Source organism: Protopterus annectens, chromosome 3.part0 (assembly GCF_019279795.1).
Source record: "Protopterus annectens isolate FY-2018-M chromosome 3.part0, PAN1.0, whole genome shotgun sequence".
NCBI lineage: Eukaryota > Metazoa > Chordata > Ceratodontiformes > Protopteridae > Protopterus > Protopterus annectens.
The window spans coordinates 720,727,227-720,744,768 of NC_056731.1; the positions used below are offsets into that span (position 1 = coordinate 720,727,227).

Below are 17,542 nucleotides of genomic sequence, written 5' to 3' on the forward strand. Positions count from 1 at the left end.
AATGTGTGCACCTAGTGTGAGAGAAAGAGGGAGAGTAGCTTACAAAGGCACATGCAGATTTATGACAGATATATTGCAAGTTGTGCTGGACTGTAGGCTGTCTGCATCTAGTAACCATGTTTTTGTACAGTTATTTGCTACACAGGTTCACAGATTCATAGGTTAGACGTAGACTAACTGGTCTTGCCGACCATTTTAAGCCTGGCCACTTATCCCATTTGCTGCTTAAAATTAACCTATTCATGTAACATATTGCAGAGAAACTTTCAGGAAATGACAGCACAGGCACAAGTATAGTTTAGATCTTTCCTAGAGTCAGCAAAGACAGATCTCACACAGTTTGCATTGTATCTTTTGTAGAGAAAGAGTAATATAGTGGTATGCTGCATTGCATAGTAGTAGGCCAAAGTCACACCAATTGTATAGCTATATGCTGTGTGTGTGTGTGTGTGTGTGTGTGTGTGTGTGTGTGTGTGTGTGTGTGTGTGTGTGTGTGTGTGTGTGTATGTGTGTGTATGAGTGTGTGTGTGTGTGTGTGTGTGTGTGTGTGTGTGTGTGTGTGTGTGTGTGTGTGTGTGTGTGTGTGTGTGTGTGTGTGTGTGTGTGTGTGTGTGTGTGTGTATAACTGAAATGTAATACACCAGACACAGTATATACAATGTTTTATGCCACTCTGATGTTAAAGTTACTACAGTGCATATGTACTACAATGAGAAGGGCACATGCATGACATTTGTGTTTGCAGTCATGTCTGGTCACTTAGAAAATCAATGCAGAGCACATTCTGGTTTGGTGTAGCATCTACACCTTCTCCGACATGCACACTTAACATCTTCTCAACATCTGTTACTCTCATAATTCTAATAAAACTCTTATATTGTGCCCTGCAAGCAAAATGCTTCTGAACCTCATCTCCCAATCACACCTTAACTATATCAGTGCTCATACATCCTACTGCTCAAGCACAATTATTGAAGTCAACAGCCATTTGCATACAAATTTGGTATTAAACATAAAATCAAGCAAAAAAGGCATCTATTCATGCCATCATACCTCTGTAACCATAAATCTTAGCTGTGACATCACCCAAACTCGGGCCCAACTTAGAATATTCAGTCACCAGATAGTATATCCCCATCAGCTCCTTAACTGCTACGAACAGAAACACAGTCCAACCCTGGATTTCATATATACTATACTACCTTAGAAAGTATTTCTAACAAACTACCTGATGTGCATGCAAGGATAGTACTACACATGCCAGTCATCATTGTTGCCACAGAAACCTGACTCTGCCAGGAAACAAAAAATGAAGAAATTGCCCCACCAGGCTATATTATCAGATTAACAAAACCACAATGGCCAAAGAAAAAAGTTGAAGCAGGCTTGGGGGAATGTGTTAATTTAAAGGGTAAACTTTTAAAAAAAGAAACTTTTTTATTTTGAAATATAGCACTTTAGAGACCTTTCGGCTTAACAAGGAATGTAACTAGAGGTATATAATTTAGTGATGGTAATTTAATTGTTTAATTGTTTTTTTAATTGTTTAATCGATATTGGTATGGTTATTTAATTTGCTGTGTGTTTGATGTATTTTAGTCTTGGAAGGCTCTCTTGCCGAGGCTCCAAGTCTTATTAAATTGTGAACATTTGGGATTCTTTGGCCATTGTGGTTTTGTTTTTCTGTGAATTTCAGTGCGTTTTCTCTATATTATTAGATTAGACAGAGCCAGCAAAAAAAGCTGGCGGTGTCACTGTGTTCAACAAAAACACACTTGGTATCTCCCTCTATCCCTCCATCCTGACAACACCCTTTAAACTGGAAACCCTACTAAGTATGCTAAAACTAAATGCTCACAAGACAGCCACAACCATGGGTATATACATACCAGCAGGTAACAATGCTAATGCACTGGAAGATATCCTCTGCTGAGCCTCCTGAAAAATCACTCTTGAAACCACAATAATGGGTAATTTTAATATAAATTGACAAACCTTACAATATAGCAATCCAACCAATATCTCTACAAATTAATCCAAATTATGATCACAGCAACAAGATCACTTACCGATCTATACCATCAGCTACCAAAGAAACAGCCCTAAAACACATCATTGCAGTCTGGTAAGAAAACATGCTAGTTTTCCAAAGGCACTTTTATTAATACACTATATCTCCTTCAATAGGAGTCACCAAAGACTATCCCCATAGATGATGCTGTCTCTGAGTTCAGTAAAATCATCCTAGTTGTTCTAAACACACCAGCCCCCAAGAATAAAAAGAGTCAAAGCCAACCTCTGCCCCACGGCTATCCTTAGCAACTAAACAATTCATGTAACAAAAAGACAAAAAAACAAAGCATGGAATGTCTGGACAAAAATAAAACAGCTCCTACTTTACTAGCATATAACAACTAAGAATCCTAACAAAACAATGAATCAGCAAATATAAGAAAGCCTATTACTCAGCCAGTCAAAACATACACACTAATAATCTAAAACTGTTCAGTGCCTCCATGAATAAACTTTTAAATCCACGACAAGGTACAGTACACAGCCAGTAGCAAATGCACAGAAACAAAATGATACTATAGCCAACCAATTTGGTACCCCCTTTATACAGACAGTGCAGGCATTAACCGACTGGGTGACTAACCAAGCTATTGATATCCATTCTCAATCAAATAACTTCCTTCAGCTTCTACAGATACTGTTAAAAATATCTCAAAAACATTAAAGCCTACTACAACTGCCTTTGGTAACTTACCTGGCAAATATCTTAAATAATACCTGGAGTTACTACATATCTAAGTTTAGTTCTGATAAATCGATCCATATGCAAAAATAAAGTCAACTCACTATGGAAAAATGAATTTATTATTCCACTGCACAATGGTAGAATCAATACAGATCTTTCAAATAATATGCCAGTTACCATTTTATTGTCCCATCAAAATGTTAAAAATATATTTATTCCTAAGTACAGTAACTTCCCAACTATCTAATAAATAATCAGTGTCTGTCTTCAGCCCAGCATGGTTTTCTTCCTTCTCACAGCACATCTACTGCTTTGCTAAATTTTGTTAAAATTGTCTACATCCACAGAAATGCTGGAAGCCTAGCCTCCACTATTTTCATAGGCTTATCAAAGTGTCTCAAACCAGAAACTCTTAATATACCTCTGAAGCAAAGTAACTATTGGTGTCCCACAAACATTTATACTAGGTCCCATCCTATTCAACATATTCATGTACAGTGCTTTGTATTGTTATTTTAAAGTTGACCTTATTCAGGAATATAGGACATTTAGACACTACCTCTGGGAATGTTTGCAGTTGTCAGTGATTAGTAAAGAATCATCAGACAATCTGTCTTCTTTCGGCTTTTCCCGGTTAGGGGTCGCCACAGCAGAACTCCGGTCCACTAATGATTGGCAGTAGATTTTTACAGTGCCGAGGTGCCAGCCCAATGCCCAACCTTCAAGGAAGGCACACCCATTCACACACGCACCTACCTGCATGTCTTTAAGCTTCAATCGACCACAGGGAGGACATGCAGACTCCACACAGAAGGCAACCTGTGTTGGAGATTATCTAGAAATGGGAGCACTAATTGGCTATCTGACAGAGTAGCTGATGTGAGGACTAAATTATCATGGACACTTATTATGGGAAAGATTGCTTTTGTATATTAGTAGGCTAGAAGGGCATTACTGCCCATGCCTGAAATATCTGCATGTATATTTATAAAAAAAGTAAATATCAAGGTATGTCTTCACATTTACAGGTAATTTACAGTATCTTTTTGGAGCAGTTTGCAAAATCTGAAGCAGGTCATATCTGTGACTATGTGGCAGAAAGTTACATATCCTTTTTTGTGTATATATATATATATATATATATATATATATATATATATATATATATATATATTATCTGCATGAGTATAATTACCTAAGTGTATTAAAGAAGTACAACTAAATTCTAAGCTCATGTTTACTTTTCTAGGGTTTGCATCAAGTATACAGCAGCCTGCAGTATGCCTTCATTATCTTCCCTCCATTCTGCCTCGGCCATGGGTTAATACAACTGTCTTACAACCAGATGAAATTTGACTTAACAAGCAGATATGGAATAGACTCTTATTTGAGTCCCTTCCAGATGGACTTTCTTGGATGGATATTTTTGGCGATGGCACTAGAGGGCAGCATATGCCTCATAGTACGACTTACTCTACATATGGATATCCTGCAGAAATACAGGTCCTTATTTTTTCGACTGAATTCATGAAATGTGTTTCTAACCTCATCTGGTCTTTTAACCCTTGTTTATTCACATGATTTGGATAGTTAGGTGTCATATTTTCCACTGAGCAATTTGTCTAAGGACTGGATGGATTACTGTGTAATGTACTGACATTGGGGGGTGGGCATGGGCACACCCTGCGCCAATTCATATGCTAATTTAGTGCTTGCTCATTGGGAAGAGGAGGTGTTATTCAAACGTGATAATGGATGGAAGCAATTTCTTATTTTTTATTCACATTTTGTGGATGATGTCTTTTTATTATGGACAGGCACCACAGAAGCTCTGGGTGAATTTGTTTCTTATTTAGAATCAACCACACATTTCTTACATTTCTTACATTTTCTGATACAGAAATTGACTTTCTAGATATTCAAGTGCAATGTGATATGTCTAATCACATTAGCACTAAAGTTTTTAGAAAATCATGTTGGAAGAATTGTTTATTAGCCAAGGATAGCATGCACCCCCGATTTGTTTTCCATAACATAGTTAAAAGACAGGGCATTAGGACATCGAGACTTTATACGGACAACATGGTTTTCAATGATGAGATGAGTAATTTTTCCTCTGGCCTTGTTTCTAGAGGCTATTGTCCCAAAGAGGTGGACAAAGATGTTAAAGATGTTTTGCAACAAAGAGATTACATGAGCAGCTCCCTGGTAGTCTAAGAAAGGGTGGAGAATAGACTGGCCCATTCGGTAGATCGATCTAAGTGTAGGAACATGGTGAATTTATGTATTAAATATAGTACTGACTTTAGTAAAATTTGTGAAATTATATGAGGTAATTGGAGAATTTTGCAATTAGATGATACATTGAAGGAACTGGTAGGTGAGGCTCCTAACTTTGTCTTTAAAAGGAATAAGAATTTAAAACAGATTTTATATGATAAGGAAAGAGGCAAGGCGGTTCACAGTGGGAGGATAGGAACATATCCCTGCCAGTGTTGCAAAGCGTGCAAATACATATCTAAGACACAGGATTTTGTCCACTCTATTAGTAAGAGGGTTTATACCCCAAAATTATTGGCAAATTGTAATTCTGTCAATGTCATTTATTTAGCAAGGTGTGTATGCTGCACCTCCTTCTATGTAGGGAAGACCAACTGCAAACTGAGAGACATAATTCTTAGACATTTTTCAGCTATTTGATTGCATAATGAGCGCTATCAGCCAGATTCACTAACAGCAAATTTCTGTGCAGGAACAGTGTAACCGCTCCTGCACGAAAAATGGCCGCTTTGCGAGCCACGTACATGCTGTTTTGATGTGTATGAGCAGCCCTGCACTGTTCCTGCATGGAAAGCCATGCAGGATGCTAATTAGCTCATTTTCTGGTTAAAACCATGCAAATGAGCTATATTAGCGATCCCGCAAAGTGGCTTGTTTCGTGCTGGAACAGTGTAGCTTGCAGAAATGTATTTGGTTACTAAATGAATACATTTCTGCAACCTGCAAAATAGAGCTATGTCAGCACTCCAGAAAGCATGTATTAATAAGGGTTTGCATGCCAGTGGCCAAATATATGGCCATTGGCATGCAAAACCACTCTAAAATTTAAAAATTATAAATTTATTTTATGTTGGCCAAATTCGGCCATTGAGGGCAGGGGATGTGGCATGCTTGTGGGAGGGGGGAGGACATGTAGAAATGGGAGGAAATTGCAGTAGAACTACTTTCTGCATTTTGCCATTATAGTCAATGGCATGCAGAAAGTAAACATAGGCAGGGAATAGTGGTTGCTAAGGAGAAAGGCTCAGGAATAGTGCAATAACTAGGGCTTAAGGCAGTGGGGTATGCAAATGAGGGGACTTATGCTGAATTACAGTTTGGAGAGGGAAATTTCTAAGTGTCAGACTGAACCTAACCATGTAGGTGCTCTAACACCATTGTGTAGGCAGGAGGAGCAAGGAACATGAAAAGGGGGTATATCATGCTTGCTGGAAGCACTTTGGAGCCCTGTTGCCTGGTGTCTGCTTAGCTAAGCACAGCTAGGAGAGGGGGTGTATCTGAGGCTGTGTAGTCATACTCCATGAACTGAAGAGAGTGTGCACATGCAGAGGAGGGGCTTATCTTGCTGTTTACACTACCAATAGGCTGGAAGAGGAAGGGTAGAAGGAAAAGGCAAAGGAAGTATCAGAGCAAGGGAAATGCTGTAGAAACCAGCAATATGGGAGTCTGCAACCCACAACTGGTCAATGAAAGCATTCGAATAATGCAGCTGACAGGTGGCTGCAGAGCTGAAGATGGGAGGACATGTAAAATAGAATTAAAGGGCAACAGCACAAAATAAAGGTGAACTGATGTAGAAATCAGTACTATGGGAGTCTTGCAACTCATAATGGGCCTTGTAAATATAATACAGCTGGCGGGTAGGTGCAGAGCTGTAAATATGAGGAGATGCAAGTAAAAACTAATTACAAAAAGGGCAACAGCAGAATAAAGGCAACCATCCACAAATCACCAGTAATGTTTCTAACACTCACAGTGGCTAAATCCAAGCCATGAGAAAATAAGCTGGCATCTGGAATGAATCAGAAACTGTCAATCTGACAGGCAGCAGTAGCATCATACCACTATAAAGTATGAAAACACCCCTCAGTCTATGTTTTCCCACAAACTCTGTACCTTCCGAGTAAACCTGGGAATTTAAACTGACAAAATGCTAGGGGCTGCCATTGCTCAGATATATCACCATGTGCTGGAGGCTGACGGTGGTGAGGAGGATAATGCTGCTGATCGGCGCAGACCCAGGAGGAGGAAGAGACTGTTCAGACCCAGGGTGACCTATCAGGGGCTACATGACCTGGAGATTGTAGAGTGTTACAGGGTGGACAGGGACATATGTCAGCAAATTGTGGAGCTATGCCGGCATTGCCTCACATCCAGAACAAACAAAGGAGAACCCATCCCAGCAGATACTAAGGTATGTGTAGCCTGTCCAAACACCTACTGGGGATATCATGGGGGTGTCACAGGCATCTGCATCCAGAGTACTCCATCAGTTCCTGGATGCCATGCTACCACATGTCCGTGAACACATCCACTTCCCTAACACCTGTGTGGAATTCACCAGCAATATGTGTCTCTTCCACCATGTAGCTGAATACCGACAGGTACAGGGTGCCATACACCACATGCACATCTACATCAAAGCACCACCTAGTGAGCAGGGTAGGGTCTATATCAACCAGAAGTGCTTGCCTTCCATCAACTGCCAGGTTGTGTGTGATGCCCATGGCATTATCATGCAATTGTGTGATGGTAGCCCTGGAAGTATCATGACTCCCACATCTGGAATTCCTCACAGCTGTATTAGGGGTTTGTCAGGGGGGACATCCCAATAGACCATCTAGTGGAGGATGCTGGCTATGCATTGGAGCTGTGGCTGATGACACCCATCAGAAATGCACACACTCCCAAACAAGAATGCCATAATGAGGCATATGCACAAACCAGGATCATTACAGAGTGTGTATGTGGGATGCTCAAGTCACGTTTCAGCTGCCTTGACATATCCGGTGGAGCCTTGCAGTATTTTTCAGCTACCTGTGGACAAATGTTCATATTATGTGCCATGCTACACAGTATGTATAACAACATGGGGAGGGGGCACAGAGCCCAACACCATTGCCAAGATCACCACAGGCAGAGAGGGACTTGGAGGAGAAACTTCCTGAGCCTGCCCCTCAAGGCAAACAGAGGCTGTTAGTGCACTTTTTGTGGTTGTGACATAAAAACATAACACATTAAACAGAAAACAAATGCAAGGCTCTGCTGACAAATGTCAGTAGCATGCCTCTCCATGTACAAGTGCAAGAATTGTGGGCAAAGACATAAATACTGCTGTGGTAATGCTAAAACTATAGGAATACATCTGAGATATTGCTACCATACTGTTGGGAAAAGGAAAGAATTACAGGGGGTGGGGCATAAATAGGTTCATAGGTTCATAGGTTCATACTAGGCTATCTACCCTAGGGCATTTATAAGCCTAGCCAGAGTGTGTTTGGCTTTCGCCACCCATTTTAAATTAATTTTGCTATGCCTTTTTTTGAGGTTAGTATACTGTGCCTCTGTCTAACAGTGACACAGAAGTGATAGCTGGGGTAAACCTACAATCTCCCATCCACTCATCAAGATTCCTCTTGAAGAGAGTCAATGTGGGACTCTGCCTAAACTGGACTGGGATTTTATTCCAGAGTGAAGGGAGCCTCTGGGTTATGAATCAGTCCCTCCAGCATGTCCTATTTATTTCAGTGCTGAGGTTCAAGTCTCTCGAGCGTGTAGCTCGATGTGATTTGGATTTTCTGAGGTGCAGCATGTCCATTAATTCCGGGTTGGACATGGCTTTATATGTCAGGCACAGATCGCCTCTGAGCAGGTGGTATGCCACTGAGTAGAGCTGGAGTTTCTTTAACCGGGCAGCATATGGCATCTATTTGAGCCCTTTGATCCTCTTGGTGAGGTACTTTTGGGGTCTTTCCAGTTGCTGCAGGTGTCTGGTAAGGTACATCCCAAAAGGGGCATTGTACTCAATTATAGGCCTGATGAGGGATGAGTAAAGAGGCACGATGACCTCCCCTGATCTAGATGTGAATCCCTTCATGATTAGGTGGGCTATATAAAATGTTTTTCTAACCACTTTGGCCACGTGGTTGTCAAATGAGACATTACTATCAACTTGGATCCCCAGGTCCCTAATGACTTCTTCTGTACTTAATGGATTACCACCTATGTGGTAATTTGTGGGCACTTTGTTTTTGCCAAAGGGGACGACTATACACTTTTTGGCGTTAAGCTTGAGGCCATGGCTCTGGCACCAGTTGTCTGTTTCTATGAGGCCCTTTTGGAGGATGCTTGTGTCGGCTGGAGAGTTGATTATGGCGCCCAGTTTGCAGTCATCTGCGAACTTGGTCAGCCACAGCCTTCTGTGTTGGCCTGTACCGCTGAGAAATATATACCGAACAAGAGAGGTCCCAGGACTGAGCCTTGTGGGATGCCACTTGTAACTGGTTTGGAGTCTGACATGGCTCCAGCAATTCTAACCATGTGGGTTCTGTCCTTGAGCCAGTTTGCAACCCATCTAGTGACATAGGGGTTTATATTTAAGCTGGTGAGCTTATCTATATTGCCCAAGTGGGGTATTTTATCGAAGGCTTTTGCGAGGTCCAGGTAGGCTGTGTGGACCACCTTCCCCTCGTCAATGGCCTTGGTGACTGTTTCAAAGAAATCAACCAGGTTTAAGAGGCAGGATCTGCCCTTAACAAAGCCAAAATGGGTAGGATCCAGTGTCTGTAGGTCCCCAATATCTTTATTTATGAGGTCCATGATGATCCTTTCCATAGCTTTGCAGACCAAGCTAGTCAGGCTTATGGGGCGATAGTTTCCAGGATCCGTTGAGGCACCACCTTTGTGGAGAGGGACCACTGTTGCTGTACGCCACTCTTTGGGTACATATCCTGTAGTAAGGCTAAGATTGAACAGTAGTTTTATGTTTGGGTTTAGCTCTTCTTGGAGTTCATGTAGGATGCAGCCCGGGACACCATCTGGTCACATTGATGCTGTGTTTTTAGCTTTGGAGAGGGCTGCTCTTACCTGAGCATCTGAGATGTCAGGGGGGCAGCACTCTGTTGGGATAGATATTTGCCATGTTGGTGAGGAGGGGGGCGGAGTTTGCACTGAACCTGTCAGCTAGGATGTCGGCAATGTCTGTGGGCTCGGTGTATTTTTGGTCATTTTGGACTAATTCTGAGCATATCTGGGAATTCCCACCCAGGTTCCTAACATAACTAAAGAAAGCCTTGTGATTATCCTTAGTGTCCTGTGCAATTTTTCTCTCGAAGCTGGCCTTAGACGATTTTATGAGTGCCCGTAGTTTTTTGCTAATACTGATCAGAGATGCCTTACCTTTTTGGGATTTTGCTCTATCATGTAGTAGCTTCCTCCTTCTATTGTATAGTTTGTTTATGGCTGGGGTCCACCAGACAGGACGGCTGCCTTTGGAGGATTGGGTCTTGGGTTTATTTGGGATTGCATGATCCATGCATTCCTGAAGGTGTTCATAGAATGCGTTTATAAAGGATTCTGCGGTCTGGGCTGTATTTTCCACAGGCCTGGGGGCTTTGAAGGATTCCACCTCGGTTTTGAGGCATGTGAAATTTGCTTTAGAGAAGTTTTTCACTGTGGTTTTCTGGGCAGGGGGTGGGGTCGGGATGTGAATATCCAGTGAGATTAGTTTATGGTCTGATCTTACCAGTGAGGGATACACTTCTGGTCTGGAGCATAGTGTCCCCATGTTGGTGATGATCAGGTCCAGTATGTTTTCCCTTCTTGTGAGAGTGGTAACAAGTTGTTCCATAGCATTGGAGTTTATAAATTCTGGGAACCTTTGGGCTAGGGTTTTGGAGCTAGAGTAATGCTCCCAGTCTATGTTTGGGTAGTTGAAGTCGCCCAATATAATGGTGTTTGGAGAGACCTTCATATTTTCCAGTATTCTCAGGAAGGCCGAGAAGGGTTCCTGTGTTGGGAGGGTCGTCTGTAGCAGGCTATAAACTGGAAGGCAGTTTTACCCACTGTTAGTTGCACATGGATAGTCTCTGATGCTTCGTGCTGTGCCACCAACCTGGAGGTGTGGGTATCTTTGACAAATATTGATACTCCCCCTCCTTTTGTGGTTCGGTCCAAGTTTTGGGGCAGAAAAGCATGGTATGAGGTATAACCTGGTAGTGCTGGGGTGCTCTCGGGAGCCTTGAACCAGGTTTCTGTTACTGCACAGATATCGATGTTCTCCATGCTAAGGAGAGTTTTGAGTGCGTGCATCTTGAGGTTTAGACTTCTGGCGTTGAGTAGCATTACTCTTAGTTTCTTATCCCTTGTGATACCTATGGAGGTTGGTTTGTCTTTTGAGCCTTGCCTAAAAAAGGCACTATGGGGGTAGCAAGAGCCTTTGCCAATATCCGAAAGCCCAGGGGTGACAGGTGCAAGCCGTCCCTAGAGAGGCATCGTGGCTTGTCGAGCATGTCATCCCAGGCTGACAGGCATTGGATCCCCTTTGAATGACACCAATACTTAAGCCAATTGTTGAAAATGATCATCTTGTCTTCATATTGTGGCATCATTCTTGGTGAGGGTAAGATGCTACTCAATGTCAGGGTCATACCGGCCTGGGCTACATGCTCATAGAGCTCCTCTATTTCTCTTTTCATGTAGTCCAGGGAGGTACGTCTCAGGTCATTCACACCAGCATGGACAATGACTGAGTCATATTTGTACTTGCCTTGGAGTGAACTGAGTGCTTGTGTTATGTGGCGGATCCTAGCGCCCGACAGGCAGCTCACCGTGACCTTCTCCTTGATCAGCCTGGTGAGCGCGACGTCAGTGTTCCTAACGATAGAGTCACCTATTACAAGTGTATCAGGTGTGTTGTTTAGCCTTAAGGGCTGTGAATGTTCAGCACACTGGCTTTGTGAGCTATGTGTTGCATGTGTTTTGTTTTGGGGTAGCGGTTGCTTGGGTGTCTGCTTTGGAGGTCTCTGCTGCTTAGGCAGATTTTTATTTAGAGCCTCCGAGTATGTTTTTGTGTGTTTATGTGTTTGGTTTGTTGTCATGGTAGGTCTATGTGAGACTGGAATTGTAGTGAGTGTGGTTTCCTTCTCCTCCTGACTGGTTACTCCAGTACTGAGTTGAGAGAGGTTAGCCTCCAGTTTGGCTATATGGTTGCATCTCTCACATGTGTTGGAATTTGTTGGGAGGAGGAGAGGGTTGTCTGTGTACATGAGGCAGTTGTAACATTGCCTCAAGATTCACAGATTCACCAGCTGGACCAGGGAGGAGATTGACAACTGACCTTTGGACATGCTAGAATAGTATTGGGAATTCCTTTATAATTGAAAAAAGGGCCATTGGGGAACAAGGTACTCAAGGGGAGTTTGTGAGGGTGTAGTGCTTTTAATTTTTTAGAGCTGACTTATATAATTGCTTTAGTGAGCAAGTGCCAGGTAACTTAAATGCAATGTGTTACAGGTAACTTAAATGCAAAAATGACAAACAGTAACTTTCTTTCAAGTGAAACAAGGAAATAAGTACGGTAAGCAATGCAGATATCACTAGGGATCCACAGAAGTGCTAAAAGACTGCGTTTTAGGTGGAATTAGCGTTTCAGGGAAATAAACAAACAACAAGCATACAAACAAAGCTAAATTCAGCAGGCCTGGATCTAGTCTATGCTACAGCAAACAAGGTGTACCAATTTCAGTAAGAAACAGTTAGAATATGCAGGCACTATAAGTCTTTAACCAGAAATTCCCAGCTCAGAAGGGCAGAGTCCAGCCTGTCCTCCCACAAGAGTGCAGACCGCGATCCTTCTTAATGTAAAATAACTGGCCTGAAGCCCAAGTGCTTAAACCAGAACTAATACACTTTTAGAATAACAGACACTGAGCCCTCAATCAGCAGTTCCCAACTTAGAAGGATGTAAGCTACGTGTCCTGCCACCACAGTGCAGGCCACAAACCTTCCTAATGTAAAACAACTGGTCTGAAGCCCAAGTGCTTAATCCAAAAGACTTAGAAATGATAGCTACACTTTAATCAAGTTACTACCAAGCAGTAATAAATACAAGTGAATGCCTGGATTAGTGCTCAAGTTATACAAACAAACTAGATTCAGCAGGCCTGGATCTAGTCTATGCTACAGCAAACAAGGTGTACCAATTTCAGTAAGAAGCAGTTCAAATATGCAGGCACTATAAGCCTTTAACCAGAAATTCTCAGCTCAGAAGGACAGAGTCCAGCCTCTCCTCCCACAAGAGTGCAGAACACGAACCCTCTTAATGCAAAATAACTGGCCTCAAGCCCAAGTGCTTAAACCAGAATTAATACACTTTTAGAATAACAGACACTGAGCCCTCAATCAGCAGTTCCCAACTTAGAAGGATGTAAGCTACCTGTTCTGCCACTACAGTGCAGACCACAAACCTTCTTAATGTAAAACTGGTCTGAAGCCCAGGTGCTTAAACTAAAAGGCTTAGAATGAAATGCCTGGATATCATGGAGTGTGTGAAGTCTGAAACTCAAATGTCTGCTCATACTTCCCCCTGACTGCAAACCCATGAATGGATAACCACAAACCTGGTTGTAAACCACAATGTGAAGGGAAATCCACCAGATATACGAGTCCTGCCTTTGGATAACCTGACCAAATCTGTACAGCTGAGAGGTATGGCCACAGCAGTATATGGCCATTCAGTTAAGTTGAGAAATGCACAAGAATGGGATCCCCAGGCAGCTTAGCACCAAGGTGCTGGACCATTTACACAGACCCATCACTCAATTGTCTGTAGCCACCCCTCCACAATGGCAGGATTGTGCCACAATGTCTAGTCTTTGCCTCACAATATTGGTCTCTGCTGCATTGCTCTTATATTTCCCTGGTAAACAACTGTGAGCAAACAATGATATCTGTCAGTAGTTGATGACACAATACATTATACTGTAAAACAGTACATATGTCCAAGAGTCTATGCTAAAACAGAACATGTTACACAAGCAACACAGACAGTAATAGGAAGCATAGTTACGCACAGTATCCCCCCCATGTTTGGACCAATTGTGTCTCCATTTTGGCAACCTATCTACAGATATCCTGCAAAAATAGCTTGCTAGATGTAGCTGTAGCACACAAAACCATGGACTGGAGTACAATCTCCCTGGAATGGATGCCCCCAAGCAATATAGAAGGTCATACTGGGCATACTCCTACACTTAGAAATAAAGCCCATGTCTGACACCACAGTGGACCATAGATAACTGTTATCTGAAGATGTCTGTGCACACACACCAAAATGTAAAGCAAAAACTGAGGGTAATGCTACTCAGTGCTAGAAGTCTAAATCTCAAAATGCACTCACTTGAGACACTCCTTAAAATGGAGAACATCGATATCTGTGCAGTGACTGAGACCTGGTTCAAGGCTTCAGAGAGCCCCCTGCACTACCAGGCTATAACTCATACCACACTTTTCGGCCATGTAATCTGGACTGAAACACCAAAGGTGGAGGTGAGTCCATATTCATTAAGGATATCCACATCTCCAGGCTAGTTGCTCAGCATAATGCATCTGAGGTTATCCAAGTGCAACTAACTCTGGGCAAAACTGTAATCCAAATTGTAAATTGCTACACATCCCCCACCATGCCCCAGGATTCCCACTCCTCTTTTCTTGATGTATTGGAAAATATTAGGGTTCAACCAAACACTCTAATAATGGGCGACTTCAACTACCTCACCATTAACTGGGAAAACTATTCATGTACCAACTCATTAGCTCAACGCTTTCTGGAATTCATAAACTCCAATGCCCTGGATCAACTTATCCACTTCCCCACCAGGGACAACAATATCCTAGACCTAGTCATTACCAACATGAGTGACCAGTGTTCCACACCTGAAGTCAACTCTTTGTTGGTCCAATCCGACTATAAGCTAATCACCCTTGATATCCACATTCCGCCCCCACCCCCCATTAAGAAGACCACGGTAAATAATTTCTCCAAAGCCAACTTCATGCTTCTTAAGACAGAAGTGGTGAACTTCATGACACCCATGCAGATGGACAATACAGTTACAACTGCTGAATCCTACACAAATGCACTCTATAAGCACTTACACGAATGCATGGATCGTGCTAACAGAACCAAGACACTATCCTCCAAAAAAAGGAAGCCAATCTGGTGGTCCCCTGCCATAAACAAATTGTACAACAGAAGGAAGAAACTGGTGCAAAAGAGAGTAAAATCCCATGAGTGAAGGAGCTCCCTGGTCAGACTCAGTAAGAAGCTGAGATCCTTTATAAGATCCTCCAAAGCTAGCTACGAAAACAAAATCACCACTGATTCTAAGGACAATCACAAAGCATTCTATAGCTATGTCAAGAATCTCAATGGCAACACCCAGATCTTCTCTGAGTTAAAGCACAACGGCACAAAAATTACAGAACCAACTGATATTGCCAACATCCTAGCAGATAGGTTCAGTGCTAACTTTACCCCCACCCCCTAAAGGGCCCATATCTATACAGGAAGAATGCAGAGTCCCTGTAATCGCAACTATTCAGGTAAAAGCTGCACTATCTAAAGCCAATAACACAGCATCCATGGGACTGTACAATATCCTAGGCTGTGTTTTACATGAACTTCAGAACAAACTGGCTCCCCACTTAAGGACTATGTTCAGTAATAGCCTTGCATCAGGCTTTGTGCCCACTGAATGGTGCACAGCAATAATTATCCCACTCCACAAAGGGGGAGCCACCAATGTTCCCGGGAACTATCGACCTATTAGCCTGATGAGCCTGGTCTGCAAGGCCATGGAACTTATCATCATGGAACTCATAACCAAAGGCATTGGTAACCTCCAAACTCTGGATCCTACGCAGTTTGAGTTTGTGAAAGGCAGATCATGCCTCCTAAACCTGATTGACTTCTTTGAGGCAGTCACCAAAGAAGTAGATGAGGGTAAGGGGGTTCACTCAGCCTATCTTGACCTCTCCAAGGCTGTCGACACCATCCCCCATTCTGGAATTATAGCTAAACTCAGTAAACTAGGTATAAATCCCTACATCACAAGATGAGTTGCCAACTGGCTCACTGACAGAACCCACACTGTAAAAGTTGCAGACTCCAAATCTGACCTCAAACCAGTGACAAGTGGAGTACCACAGGGTTCAGTCCTGGGACCTCTCCTGTTTGGTATCTACTTCTCTGAAGTACAAGCTAACACAGAAGGCCTCTGGCTAATGAAGTTCGCAGATGACTGCAAGCTAGGAGCCATAGTCAAGTCACCAAATGATGTGGACATCCTACAGAAGGGCCTCGCTGAGACAGATGCCTGGTGTCAGAGCCATGGCCTCATGCTCAATGCCAAAAAGTGCAGTGTCATCCCCTTTGGTAAAAACTCTATACCCATGAACTACCACATAGGCAGCAATCTACTTAACACCAAATGTGTGATAAGAGACCTTGGGACCAAGGTGGACAGTAATCTCTCCTTTGATAGTCACATCGCCACAGTAGTCAGGAAGCCCTTCTATGTGGCACACCTCATCATAAAAGGGTTCTCATCCAGGATAAAAGAAGTCATTGTTGAACTCTACTCGACACTCATTAGACCCATTATAGAGTACAACTCCCCTTTTGGAATGTACCTCACAAGACATCTGCAGCAGCTGGAAAGGCCACAGAAGTACCTCACAAAGAGGATTACTGGCCTCAAACAAATACCATACACTGACAGTCTCAAAAAACTCCAGCTTTATTCCATAGCATATCGCCTACTCCATGGTGATCTCTGTCTAACATATAAAGCTATGTCAAACCCAAAGCTGTTGGACATGCTACACCTAAAGAAATCCCAATCCCTCTGAGCTACATGCTCTAGAGACCTATACCTTGTCACCACAATAAACAGAACATGCTGGAGGGATATATTCCTGACCCAGAGACTTCACATACTCTGGAACAAAGCAAAGTTCTTCATTAGCACTCTTCAAGAAAAATCTTGATGAGTGGATGGGAAATAGGAAATACACCCCGAGGATCAGTTCTGTGTCTCTGCTTGACAGTGGCACAGGAAAATAACCTTCTTGGGTGGCGTAAGCCAGAGAACCTTGTTGGCTAGGCTTACATAGGCCCTTGGGCCGATAGCCTAGTACCTACCTATGAATCTATGAACCTATGTTCTTCACACATACACACATTGGACAGGAAAACCCACAGCCAGCTGTCGATGACAGATATGTGGTAAGTCCCCATCAGTATTGTGTGATACGCACACATGTCATAAGGCCAACATGCTACAAAAATTCAAACATTCACACACATACACATGGAGAAGAGAGACACACAGTGAGAGACACAGTATCATTATGAAGCTTTTCCCACTAAGTACACATCCCATAGTTCCACTCTACACTATCTGCTGATGTATGTCACCTTAGATGTACCTTTGGAGAAGCCTCAGATCTCAATAGCGCATGCAATAAATCCATAACTTCCTACAGCAAATAAGAAGATAGATAGGGTTTTAAATCTCGGTCCTGGCGTGTGTGTGTGTGTGTGTGTGTGTGTGTGTGTGTGTGTGTGTGTGTGTGTGTGTGTGTGTGTGTGTGTGTGAGGGGATATCTGTTTTACTCCATCTCCACCCAGTGTACATCCCATTACCTTATATCAGTGCATGT

The 17,542-nt window shown here is 42.6% G+C and overlaps 1 protein-coding gene across 1 annotated transcript in view; it reads left to right on the forward strand.

Moving 5' to 3' along the window:
• LOC122796911 (ATP-binding cassette sub-family A member 13-like) overlaps window positions 1–17,542 on the forward strand; it is a 3,979,956-nt gene that overhangs the window by 2,433,204 nt on the left and 1,529,210 nt on the right. Inside the window, exon 30 of the mRNA XM_044065669.1 lies at window positions 4,008–4,249. Coding sequence (XP_043921604.1) covers window positions 4,008–4,249 — 242 coding nt within the window. The remainder of the gene's footprint in view (window positions 1–4,007; window positions 4,250–17,542) is intronic.